General features: G+C 37.1%; 3 protein-coding genes across 3 annotated transcripts; 2 read left to right on the top strand and 1 right to left on the bottom strand.

Moving 5' to 3' along the window:
- Nucleotides 1-2,594: 2,594 nt before the first annotated feature.
- Nucleotides 2,595-5,630, top strand: LOC110788772 (uncharacterized). The gene is made up of 4 exons (XM_021993411.2): nt 2,595-2,892; nt 4,059-4,120; nt 4,193-4,297; nt 5,238-5,630. The coding sequence occupies exons 1-4, from the start codon at nt 2,658-2,660 to the stop codon at nt 5,367-5,369; spliced, it is 534 nt and encodes a 177-aa protein (XP_021849103.1). The 5' UTR covers nt 2,595-2,657; the 3' UTR covers nt 5,370-5,630.
- A 374-nt stretch (nt 5,631-6,004) lies between these two features.
- On the bottom strand, nt 6,005-8,933 carry LOC110788771 (alcohol dehydrogenase 1). Its single transcript, XM_021993410.2, has 10 exons — nt 8,664-8,933; nt 8,426-8,562; nt 8,282-8,334; nt 7,752-8,077; nt 7,572-7,654; nt 7,391-7,466; nt 7,124-7,185; nt 6,951-7,046; nt 6,684-6,845; nt 6,005-6,266 (listed from the first exon to the last, which is right to left on the bottom strand). Exons 1-10 carry the CDS (start codon nt 8,698-8,700, stop codon nt 6,150-6,152), a joined length of 1,149 nt encoding a protein of 382 aa, XP_021849102.1. The 5' UTR covers nt 8,701-8,933; the 3' UTR covers nt 6,005-6,149.
- Nucleotides 8,934-9,829: 896 nt separating this feature from the next.
- Nucleotides 9,830-10,825, top strand: LOC130463609 (uncharacterized). Its single transcript, XM_056832792.1, has one exon. The coding sequence runs from the start codon at nt 9,830-9,832 to the stop codon at nt 10,823-10,825; it is 996 nt and encodes a 331-aa protein (XP_056688770.1).
- The last annotated feature ends 1,922 nt before the right edge of the window (nt 10,826-12,747 follow it).

Genomic DNA, 12,747 nt, shown 5'->3' with positions numbered 1-12,747 from the left:
ATGTATAATACTTCACTGGAAACTTTCACTAATAATTTTGATAGTACGTAGACAAACTAAAATATTCAAGATATATTGGGTGGAAGCATTACTTTTATGGAAATATATTATGAGCTCCCATAAGGCCACAAATACATTTTTAATTAGGAGTAAATCTTTTTATCCAAAGGGTTTTAAAAAAATGAGAATAAGAGAAATATGCTAGTACGGAGTAACTAAGTTAAGCATATGTATTCTTTGGATTAAACCAAAGAAATCCACGAATCTTCAATATGCTAAGAAATTCACCGTTGTTGTTTGTTGGATTAAAAATTATGTTTTAGTTGCCAAGTATACATGAAGTTTCGCACCATAACCTTTGCATCACAATCAAGAAAACTACCAAAAAGGAAAATGACCTAAAAATTAAGAGTTGTTGATCAAGGTAATCAAACATGATATGTCAAAATTCTGGAAAATATCAAAGACTAAACCATTTTTTTAAAACTCGAAATTGTGCTTATAGAGTTAGGGGTATGGTAGTAGTAGATGACATACAGATTTCAAACAAAAATGCATCCAGGTTTATCGGTTTTTAAGTCGTTTGTAAAAGAACTTGAAATATGATGACGATTGAGGCAAGTCAAGCAACGGGATGCAAATTAAGAAGATGCACCGTTGATTTAAATGGGCTAAAAAATGAATATAATGATAACATTAACTAATACCAACCTGATTAGAAGAAATATTTTTCCAGAAAATAATCGGGTGGGCATGATTAGAAGTTCATAACATAGTTTTAACTTCCACCCATCTATAGGAAAATAATAAAATTATTTAGAATGAAGAAATTTAGCAAAATAAGTTAGGGAGGAATGTCGTTCTATAAAAATTTGTAAACATGTAGGTTTAATAAATAGTCAAATTCATTAACGCGAGAATTATAACCATCTGAAACGTTTCTCATTCTTGATTCACCATAACCACCAATGTATGATTGGAAAGGGAATGAGAAACGTTTATGAATCAACGTATAACACCATAACCATTTAATTAAATTGTTCTAAACGGTTAAACTAAAATTAAAAAGGGAATGATGAAATGTTGAGGTGACTTATTATGTATTAAATGAAGAATTGATTATGTATTTCTGGCCATGTGTCTTCTAAGTGGTGATGATTATGTGTCCTCCACGTGTCTTCAAAATAGTGTTGCTTACGTGTCATTAAGATGGAGTTGGTTTTCTTTTTTAAATACTAGGTATTGATTTTATCAAACTTCCATTTTAATCTCTAGTTTCTACGTTTTAAATACGTAACTTAAATTCTATTCGGCAAAACTAACGATACCGGGTAGCTTTTATCATTCGAGTAGCAGATAGTGGTTAGAGTAACGGGCAACGTAAATTGTAGAGGATAACGGTTAGCTGTCAAAGTAGCGAATAACTATTATCATTGTTCGGTAAAAGTAGTGGTTGAAATTGTAAACAAGAAAAGCTACATATACTGTTTAAACCTTTATTATAATTTCCGCATACGTCACCCATTACTAGAGCTGTCAAAACGGTTATTCGAGTAGGATTCGGATCTGGTCATCTCAGGTCTTTGGTCATCTCAGGTCTCTGGTCATGATCTGGTCTGATCGTGTCTGGTCATTTTATCACCCGGGTGCAGGTCGGGTTCAGGTCGAGTTCGGTCAGGTTGATTATTTGTCGGGTCATGTCGGGTTATTTTTTCATTTCGGTATAGGTCGGGTTCGAGTCAGGTCTTTTTCTAGTCGGATACAATTTCGGGTTCGGGTCTTAACGAGTCGGGTTTGAGTCAGATTTGTAGCAGTTAATTTAGGGTTCGGGTCAAGTTCGGATCGGATAATTATCGGGTCGGTTAAAATGCAGGTCGAGTTCACTATGGGACACGGGTTAAGACCGGGTCCGATAACTATCAGGTCTAATCAAGTTTTAATTAACCTTATAATTAACCTTTATAAATTTGGTTAAATTTGATTTAACGCTTTTCACTTGTTCTAGATTTAGGTAATTATAAAAAATAATATTAACTTGATTTAAGTTATTGTTTAGTTAGGTCAATGACAAATCGGGTTGTCAACCGGTCGCGTAAAATCAGGTAATGGGTTGTCACGAGTTGGTTCACCGAAAGTTTTGATCGGGTTATAATTGGTTTCGGGTTGACATCTGGCCGGGTGTTGAATCGGGTTCGGGTCATTTTTCGGTCGGGTCAGTTGACTCAATTCTGTTATCTTTTGGTCGGCTGCTCGGGTCCAGGTCATGCATTAGCGGGTAAGAATCGGTCGTCGGTTTTAACGGGTAGGATACGATCGGTTACGGGTTTTCTATTTTAACAACATTTCGGGTCTCGAGTCGGATCCGGGTCTTTAAAATACAGGTCGGATCAGTTTTTGTTAGCTCTATCCATTACCTTTAAATGCTACTAAATTTAAAGTTTGACAGAACATAATAAACCGCTACCTCTCCCTCTACCGCTAATAGCTGTTACTTTACCAAACACTTGTGAATTTTACAAATAACCTCAAACTAAAACTGATTTGGATTCCGAGCGACCCGATTGCCGGCTTTTGTCGTAACAAAGTACTATATTTTGTTTATTCGAAATAAAAGAAAAAACCTTAAAGAAGAACAGCAAAAATTGAGAGGAGTGAAGATGGCCGGTTCTTGTTCAATTACAGTTTGTGGCGTTCTACCCATCTTACCTCGTCGTCGAACCCGCTTCAAAACCACTAGTCTTTCAAATTTCCATTCTCAAATTCTTTCCTCCAACTCTTGTTTGAGTCCAACCACTAAATATCTATTGCCAAAACTCCAAATTAGCGGGATAAGAAACCGGAATTCCCATGCTGTACCCATCATCTTCGCTGCTCAATCAAATATCATTCGAGGTTAACATTTTATTTCATTTCCCTCATTTTTATTTGATAGGTTGTTCTTAATTCCTGTTTATTTTGATTCAATTCATCTTTCATTGGTGATTTTGATTAATTTTGTATTTAATTTATGAATTATAATTATTCTTGTGATGTGTTTGTTTAATAATTTCTGCTATATTTTGTTAAAGATCAATGTTTTAATTACGAAAGACTCAATTGGATTTGTTTAGTAATTTAGTTAGTTTAAGGGTTCCTAATGAATTCTTGTGGTGGAGGAATGGTGGCATAAACTCTGGGTTGGGTTTTGAAGTGGTGCAAGAGTTACTTCTCCTATAGCCAATTGGTTTTAAGATGGAAATTCATTTCGAACAATGAGTGGTCTAAACTCTCTAATGATGGGAGCGGCTTATGCCCATTTGAAAATGAACAGATTTGATATTTAGGCCCTCTAAAATTAAGATAGGACTTCACTTGAAATTCCATCTATGCAGAATGTGCAAGTTGAGCTGCCTTATTCGGGTTAGAATGAAATAGTTCGAGTGATTTAGATTTGAAAGCAGCTGAATTTGTAGTGTGTTTAATTTCGAGCTTGGATAACCAAGAATGCTCGCTAATCGTATTTTGCCTATGATAAGCATGTTAATTGGCATTAAGGTCCAACCATAACCTAAGTATCAATAATTCATATTTCAATAGACGTATAATGTGAAGCTAGTTCAGTCAAACCTCATACACCTTTGATCAAGGACATTGCATAAAAATCATCATATTTTTTGGTCTCCGGAAATTCTCTTTACTTCTGTTGAACAATTTATCATACTGAGTTGAGTACTTTTTATTTTTGGAAAGTAAAATTAATTCATTCATAAAAGAGTTGTACGACATCTAAGATAGAGATCAATACTAGCAAATACAAATTAATCTTATTGTATAACTAGTTACCGTATGAAGTGATTGATCATAGTCATGCAATGAACGACTTAAGACTAGAAAAAAGTAAATCAAAAGGCTGAATGCATATGCTTAAACAACTCCTTATGAGTTGGAATTCCATATGAAGTTGCTTACTTGCTATGCTTGTATTTTTCTTTATCATTTTTCTTAGTCAATCAATAGCCAATATGAGTTCAGTTCCCAAGTTGTAACTCCATTGACATGTACTATCTGGTTTGAAGCAGCCATTCAGAAAGTTTTCAAAGTTGGCAAAGACGGAGTTGAGGCAGGAACCAATCTTGTGCCAGTAAGATCCTTTGATGTCTAATGCAGCTATTTCTGTTTACCTCCTCTTCTAATATATCTATTTAATTTTCAGGATTCTGTTCCGAGACCAGTTGCAAGGCTGTCTGTAACAGTAGTTGCTGCTGCTCTTTCTCTTTTTGTGCTTCGGTCGTTCGTGTCTACAGTTTTCTTCGCACTGGTATGTTCGTGGTCTCTGTTTGCAGTTGAATAATATACTTCATAAAAGTTTTCCCTTTGTTCCTTTGTGCTCGCTTAAGTACAGTTACAAAAAAACAGATACTATCTAGCAGATATGATCTTGGGTTCTTTTTGTATGCATAAATTGTACTCCGTATTTTAGATGCTGCATCTGTTTTTTCAAATACGAAAATTACCTGAAGCATTTTCAAGCACAATGCTAGTTTGGTGACACATTGTTCTGAAAGTTTTTCCTCCCTTTGACAAAGCTTATCTGTAGTATAATCCTAGTGATACATTGGATTGAAATGGAAACAGCATATTGTGTTCATTCATTTAAAGAAAAAACGCTGAAGTTATCTAGAAGTTGTGTAATTGTCTAATGGAGATACAAAACTAATGATGTGCTAATGTAAATAACTGGCGAATAACTTAAGGGTGCCTGTCTTTATTGTATGGTTTTTGATTTTTGTTGGTGAAGGGTTGGGGTGTCAGTTATCCAATCCAGTCCCAGATAGCTTCTAGCCTACTATTGACCGGGCTTAGAGTTTTGAATTGAACCTGGAATCTGGACTCAATCCTTTAGTATTTGAAGTCTAAACGAAAGTAATCCTCGCCTTAACTGTTTGGATTTGGACTTGGTAAAATTTGAAACACAAAAATTTGCTCCTTGCATGATTATGTTACTAATTTTCTGTAGTTTGAAGTTAACAATTTCAAGTGAGTGTGATGTGAGGGACTGAGAGTTTATGGTGTCATAATTGTTGAATTCTAGTGTAGTTATACTCTGACATGGGGTACATTTCTCCTTCCTCAAACTTGGCCATATACAGTTTTCGGTCTGTGTGTGATATTTTTCTATTCATGTTCTGCATGTAAAGAACCAATGTTCATAAGATGTTTGACAAAACCTAACTTATTGTCTGTCAACTGCAAAACAGGGTTTCATGGGCTTTGTGTATTTCATTTATCTTGCCCTGAACAAGGACAAAGGACCCAGGGTGGATGACAAGCCTGGTTCTACGGATGAAGCTATAGAAAATGCTAAAAAGATCATGGATAAATACAAATAGGTTGCAAGCATAACAGTACCTCTTCTGTATTCTGCTATTATTTTGAAACGTAAATATGTAGTTTGTTTGAAGAATATGTGGATCCCAGGAATCATGAATCTGCTATAAATTGTCTAGCCGAAGCATGGAAACTGGGGATTTTTCTTCGGAAAATGACTGAGACTCTGAGAGTCCAATCGCTAGGGGTAAATACTTGATTATGACACGGGCATCACACATATTTTGAGTGAAATTTCTTTGGCAGAACCAATGTTTCTCCCTCTTTCTGGTTTTAGCATTTGTAGTCATTTTCCCCTTCATTTTTCTTAAGGAATTAATACAACTTTTTGCAAGAAATTTACTTGAAGAAGTTCTGTCTTTTTGTCCTGGCTAATCTAAAAGATTATCAGGGATTATATTGAAGCATTGTTTTGCTTATAACTTGTGTCAGTTTCATTAACCAGACCCCCAGATTCCCTTTTTTCTTGGCTTCGTAATAATTAAGGGCTTGGTCTTCACCCAGGTACGTTCCTAGGCTGTTACTTGAAACCAGGTATATGCTGTAGCCTGTAGAGTCTAAATTTTCTTTTCAGAAAATTTTGACTGCTTGTTCCTAGAAAAAGTTGAACTGCTTTATTGTAAACAAGAGGGGCATATATCATCAACTGTCAAGTTTGAATTGTACACTTGTTCATTCCGATCAACATTATTACCAATTAAGTGATGCAATTTTACAGATTTTACAAGGAAGTTTAAATCATACTCCTAATAACGAAAGGAAATGATTATTCTTGTTGAGCTCTAATCTTCCATGCTAATGATGCAGCGCAAGCCTTCCCCATTCTGCATTAACTCAAAAGCCTTGTTGATTTCTGAGAAGGGCACTCTGTGGGTTATGAATTTATCCAGATCCAGCTCCTGTAAGTTTTCAGAAAACACAGTTAAATCAAAGAGATATTTGCTTATCCCCCCATCCCTTTCCCCTGTTTTATAGAATTTTGTTCAAATTATTATGCTATTATGATCTTATCATGTAGGGAAATATAATTGCTAACCGATACAAAAACCTGATTAAAATCCACTCGAAAAATTAGGGCCTTGAATTTTTACTTGTATCCCAAAATTACCCAAAAAGCCAAAAATAATTACTGAAAGTGATTGCTCTCAGAACTCGATTTGTTATCGAATCTGAATTTTCCCTACCCGAAGTCTGACAGAACCGTAGGAAGGGTCTGTTTGTACTGATGGATTATGGTTAGACCTCATTGTTGTATTATTAGCCTAATGACATAGTTGCCTCTGATAAAATAAATTTTTTATCCAGGGTCAGTTTACCTGATTCATGTACATTTCAACAACAGCTGGGAGGTCCGACTTGGGCTTATAGTTGCCGAAAAAAGTCCCTTTGAGAGTTCTCTCATTAAGCAAATTAATGGGCTTAGTCATAAAAACTGCATCCTTGCTGGGAACTCCACAAAGCACAGCCACTCCCCATCCCTGTATAGACAACCCGAAATTACAGAATGCTAATGAATCTCTGGTTTGAATAAAAATACATATAATTTCATGTATTTCTCTAAGAAAAAAGACTAAAACACATACATCATGAACACACTCAAATGCAGACATCATAACATCCACATTTCCGGTGCACTCGATACTCCTGTCAACTCCTCCATCTGTCATATCCCTGATAACCTGTTTTAAGGAATGAGTTCACCTCAGATATACACATCTGAATCTCTTGAACTGTGATGAAGAGATGTGAACGTTACCTCTTGAATTGGTCTATCATGGTCTTTTGGATTAACAAAGTCTGTTACACCGAACTTCTTGGCTGAAAAGAAAATGGTGCAGTTCATTAGGCACGCAATTGAATTGTATACCCTGGTTACCCCTTCTTTCTCGAAATAACTTCACCCTTTCAACTCCAGTGTTTCTCAAACTTCTCTTACTTTTTTTCAGATTTAACAAACAATATTTATCCTCATGCCATCCCCAAGTATGAAGTTAATTTTAGAACGGATGGAGAAATATTATACCTTCCTCGAACCTGTCAGGATTTCGAGCAACCCCTATGATTCTTGATGCACCAGCAATTCTAGCACCTTCAGCAGCCTTGGCAATATAGAGACAGTGGAAAGAGTAAGTTACAAATAAGAATAACACTATAAGCTTATATAGAAGGGTCTATCTTTCTTTCAACTCAGCCTATTAACTTACAGCAAGTCCAACAGCTCCAAGTCCGAAAACAGCAACAGTAGAGCCTTTCTTTGGTTTTGCTGCATTCAGAGTCGCGCCCAAACCTTGAATTGAAACAGAAGATAACAGCAACTTTTAAGCTTTAAATCTCAGATTTTCTGGTGAAAATGGGGAAAATATTGGATTTTATGATTTGGAAACCTGTTGAGACACCACAGCTGAGGATGCAGGCTTTATCTAAGGGTGCCAATGGGTTAATCTTGACAAGACAACCAGAATGAACTACTGTATATTCACTGAAAGTAGAAGTTCCAATGAAATGGTTGACAGGATTTCCATTGAGAGAAAACCGTGATTTCCCATCGTTTAGCATCACTCCTCGATAAGGGTTCATTCTTAACAAACTACACATGTTGCTCTCTTCGGATTTGCAATGGCGACATTCCCCGCATTCTCCAGTAAAAACTGGAAGAACATGATCCCCTACTTCGAAATCAGTCACTCCCTCGCCTATGCTTTCTACAATGCTGTCAAAATTCAAACAGAAGTTTATTAAAATACATTTAAACCTCTATTAAAATTAGCAATAATAAACTTTGAAAGATTTTTTATTAGTTAGAGTTCGTGACACAGGCTAGAGCTGCTCGAGCCTAAGTTTGGGTTTGTACGAGCCAAGGTGAGCTCTCTAGCTCGGCTGTTTATCAACCATAGTGGAGGATGGGTGGGCATACCCGGCTGCTTCATGGCCGAAAATACGAGGAAACAAGTGTGTACCAGAACTGCCCTGCAGATTAGAGGGTACATACTTTTCAGTTGTTGAAAATTAATAGGTCAGAAACCTCAAGGGTTACAAGAAAATATGGAAAGCTTTTTACCTTGCCTTCCCAAAAGAAAAGGTCAGTACGGCAAAGAGTAGTGTACTTGATCTTAACTCTGACTTCCAAAGTCTGTGGTGGAGCAACCTCTACTTGCTCTATCACCAGCGGCTTCCCGACCTCCCATGCTACCGCAGCTACACAACAAACCAGAAAAAAGGAAATTAAACTCTTACAGCAAGAAAACTCATAAGCGAAAACAGCCTAGTAGTTAAGACGGCGAGTCTGAGTTTCATACCTTTGCAGGGAATCACAAGACCAGCAGTACTAGACATTGGTTATTTCTTCTCTCCAAAGTTCCCTGATGAAATTCTCCGGACAGTATTATAGAATCTGTTTCATAGTAGAAATTAGAAGCTAAAGACGAGTATACTGCAGACAAAGATGATAAATGAAGTAGAGAAACACAGATGAAACAAGATTTGGTCCCAAGATTAGATAGTGGGTGGACCTCTGTTAGTACATGACTCTGAACTGAGCTTTTCATATCCCTACCAAATTTGTTGCCTAAGTAAAGAAGAAGGTTGTACAAGTCTTTATCAGTTAACTCGTTGTGTATGTTTTCTTCCCCCTTTTCTTGGCAAAGGGTATAACAGTTAATGGGTTACTGAGTTGGCTCTCTGTTTAAAACTTCACCACACATTTTTAACACCATATCTTCTGATTTGGTACTTGTATCAAGTTATCAACAACCTTGTTTCATAACGAAAACAAAAATTGAAAAAACGTTCTTCTCATTGCGAATATTCTACATACTCCCCTAGGCTGGAGTATTTGTCATATTATTTCAACCTCTTATGATTAAGGATTGACGTGATTGTCCATTATAAATAATTATAATGGCCGTGAATGTTTATTATTTTCCCAGGGCTCAATTGATTTCAGAGAAGAGCACCGTGTGGGTATATCCGTATATGAACTTCTCGAGAAATCCTATTAAGAGGTTCAGCCCAAATGAAGCAAGCCCATTCTCACTTAGGCCCTTTTTATCTTGTATTTTCTGGTGTTTCCCTCTTTTCTTTTTTAGCTAATATGCTGTTTGTTTTCTTCTGTTTGGAAGCAAGGCTATTCTGGTCTTTTGTAGTACTAGGTTAGCCACCACAAATGATTGGCATTGTGGTATTTAAGACAAGGTTTGTAAGGGCAGCAGTCAAGTAAAGAATAACAAAAATACTTGGGCTACAAGTTTCAATCTTTCTCTTCCTCTCTTTCCTAAAACGATTTCTGTAACTCACTGCATTTCATTGATGAAAATCTTCATGGTATCAGAGCTGTAGGAGTTCAGAACATCGAGAATCAGAGTGAAGTATGTAAGAGTGAAGTTATTCATAAGAAATCACCTTAAAGTTTCCATCTTTATAGCCACAAAGTGAGTGAATCTGAGTGAAAACAGTTTCTGTAGCTATGGGATCAAGGTATACTTTTTCAGATATGCAGAACCTCTTGTTTATTCATCCATTTGATGGACCTCTCTCCATCAGTGTGACTAAGCTGCAAGGTGCTGCTGACTATAGAGCGTGGAGAAGGTCATTTGAGATACAACTCTCATCCAAAAGAAAGCTTGGATTTGTCAATGGAACTGTGACAAGGAGCATTGAGGATGACACCAATGCAACTCAGTGGGACACTTGCAATGATCTGGTAACTTGCTGGCTTCACACTAATGTTTCTGATTCCATTAAAAATTCTATTCTGTTTATTAAGAATGCTCATGAGGCCTGGAAACAGTTAGAAAAAAGATTTATGCTTTCTAATGGATCTAGAAAATATAAGCTTAGCAAAGACCTGTTTAATCTGAAACAAAATGGTAGGAAAATAGATGAATATTACACTGCTATGAGTAGTCTTTGGGATGAGATAGAATCAATGAACATGCTGCCTATGCTCACAACTGTTGCACAAGATGTGACAGCTCTAATGAAAGCCATTGAGACTCAGAAAGAAAAATCAAAATTGTTTCAGTTTCTGAATGGACTTGATGATTTCTATAGTCCACAGAGAAGTCAGCTGCTTATGCAATCACCTTTGCCATCTGTTGAGTCTGCATGTGCAGTGATACAGCAAGAAGAAACTCAAAGAGATGTCCTGATTCAAAATGGTAGCTTTGACAGTGACACCTCTGCTATGTATAGCAAAGGTAGTGTGAGTACAGACAGAACTGTAACCTGCACTGCTTGTGGAATCAAAGGTCACACCAGTGAAAGGTGTTGGACTGTTGTGGGATATCCCAAATGGCATTACAAGTATAACAAGAAGCCTGGAAACAAGGGTGAAAACAAAAACCAGTTCTCTGGAACAAGGTGGTCAGGTAACAAGGGAGCCACCTCAAGTGGTGTAAAATCAGCCAATACAGCACAAGGGATGAGTGAAAAAGATGATGAGATTGTTTTCTCAAGCTAGCAGCTGGAAAAGTTGTTAAAACTGATACCTCAAAGTGCAGTGACAACACTTAATGTCATGAAACATTCAGAAACTGATGATGAGTTGGATAATGATTTCTCTGGAATGATGACATGCTTCAATGCAAAATGTGATGAATGGATAATGGACTCAGGTGCATCTGATCACATGACAGGAACCCTAGACTTGCTGACAAATGTGAGAAAAGCACCATCAAATGTCACAATCAACTTGCCAACTGGTGCAAGGGCAATGATAACTCATTATGGTGACATCACTTTGTCAAATGGTCTTGAGATGATGAATGTGTTGTATGTGCCTCAATTTAAACACAACCTGATGTCCATCCATAAGTTGGCCAAAGACAATCTTTGTGATGTAATGTTCTCACCTAGGACATGTACAGTTGTAGATTCTTTGACAAAAGAACTCAGAGGAAAAGGTGAAATGAAGCATGGTCTATACTATTTGAAAGGACCTGATGATGAAACAAGAAGAATAGTTGGAAATGCAAGCTTTGGAACTAACTTGTATGATCTCTGGCATTATAGATTGGGTCATGCACCTAAGTCAAAACTCAAATATATCACTTGTGTCCAACCTTATCTGAAGGATAAAACTCACACATGCATAACTTGTCCTATGTCTAAGTTCACCAAGCTGTCTTTCTCACTGAGTGACTCTCATGCTGCTCAACCATTTGAGTTGATACATATTGATCTCTGGGGACCTTACAGAGTATTGGCAAGAGGGAAATATAGATATTTCATGACAATTGTGGATGATTTCTCAAGAATGACATGGCTGTACCTGCAGAAGCTCAAATCTGAGTCTTTTGAAACAATAGTGATGTTCAGTAACTATGTGAATACTCAGTACAATAAAAAGATCAAAATTGTCAGGTCAGACAATGCACTTGAGTTCGATGATGAGGGATGTAAATTGTTCTTTGCAAAGATGGGAATCATTCACCAAACTTCTTGTGTAAAGATACCTCAACAGAATGCAAGGGTTGAAAGAAAGCGTAGACATGTTCTTGAAGTGAGCAGAGCACTGAGGTTTCAAGCAAACTTACCTCTGAAATACTGGAGTGAGTGTGCATTGACTGCTGTACATCTGATAAACAGACTTCCCACACCAGTTTTGCACAACAAAACCCCTTATGAGGCTCTGAACAACTCACCTCCAAACTATGATCACTTAAGAGTGTTTGGTTGCTTAAGCTTTGCCACAAATCCAGACCAAACTGGTGACAAATTTGAACCAAGGGGTGTGCCTTGTGTCTTTCTAGGGTATCCTGCAACTCAAAAAGGATACGGGCTTCTAAATCTCTTGAACATGTCTCAATTTGTATCAAGAGATGTAAAATTTCATGAGGACATCTTTCCTTTGCACAAAGAATGTGTGGCAAGCTACATGAAACCTCTCCCTGTTCAAATGTCAATACAACATGATTTTTCAGATGACATAATAGAGTACAGTGATGACCATGATGATGACTCTCAACCACACCTAAACACAAACCCAAACACAAGCCCAAACACAAACCCAAACACAGAGCCCCACACACAAACACATCAGCCAAATGAACCAGTGCATCCACCACCTCTAAGAAGGTCTACAAGACCAACAAAACCACCCACTTGGATGGAACACTATGTGAATCCATCTATAAGACCCTCTGCCAATGTTATCACTGTGACTCAATTTCCCTTGGATAAACAATTCAGCTGTTTCTTGTCTACAATGATAAGAACAACTGATCCTGTGCATTTCAAACATGCAGTTGCTCACAAACACTGGATAGATGCAATGAATACAGAACTGGAAGCATTAGAACTGAATGACACTTGGGAAATAACAACCTTGCCTCCTGGAAAACATGTGATTGGATGCGAATGGTTGTTCAAAACAAAACACAA

This window comes from Spinacia oleracea, chromosome 6 (assembly GCF_020520425.1).
Source record: "Spinacia oleracea cultivar Varoflay chromosome 6, BTI_SOV_V1, whole genome shotgun sequence".
In the NCBI taxonomy this organism is placed as follows: Eukaryota; Viridiplantae; Streptophyta; class Magnoliopsida; order Caryophyllales; family Amaranthaceae; genus Spinacia; species Spinacia oleracea.
This window is presented reverse-complemented; position numbering and strand designations above follow the sequence as displayed.

Excerpts from the sequence above, each read along its gene's own strand:
- LOC110788771 (XM_021993410.2), bottom strand. The coding sequence starts at position 8,700 with ATGTCTAGTACTGCTGGTCTTGTGATTCCCTGCAAAG. Across the intron at positions 8,335-8,425 it reads TTTTCTTTTGGGAAGGCAAG|GGCAGTTCTGGTACACACTT; the intron begins GTAAAAAGCTTT and ends TCTAATCTGCAG. Across the intron at positions 7,186-7,390 it reads TCCTGACAGGTTCGAGGAAG|CCAAGAAGTTCGGTGTAACA; the intron begins GTATAATATTTC and ends TTTTCTTTTCAG.
- LOC110788772 (XM_021993411.2), top strand. The coding sequence starts at position 2,658 with ATGGCCGGTTCTTGTTCAATTACAGTTTGTGGCGTTCTACCCATCTTA. Across the intron at positions 4,121-4,192 it reads CAGGAACCAATCTTGTGCCA|GATTCTGTTCCGAGACCAGT; the intron begins GTAAGATCCTTT and ends TTTAATTTTCAG. Across the intron at positions 4,298-5,237 it reads CTACAGTTTTCTTCGCACTG|GGTTTCATGGGCTTTGTGTA; the intron begins GTATGTTCGTGG and ends ACTGCAAAACAG.
- LOC130463609 (XM_056832792.1), top strand. The coding sequence starts at position 9,830 with ATGGGATCAAGGTATACTTTTTCAGATATGCAGAACCTCTTGTTTATT.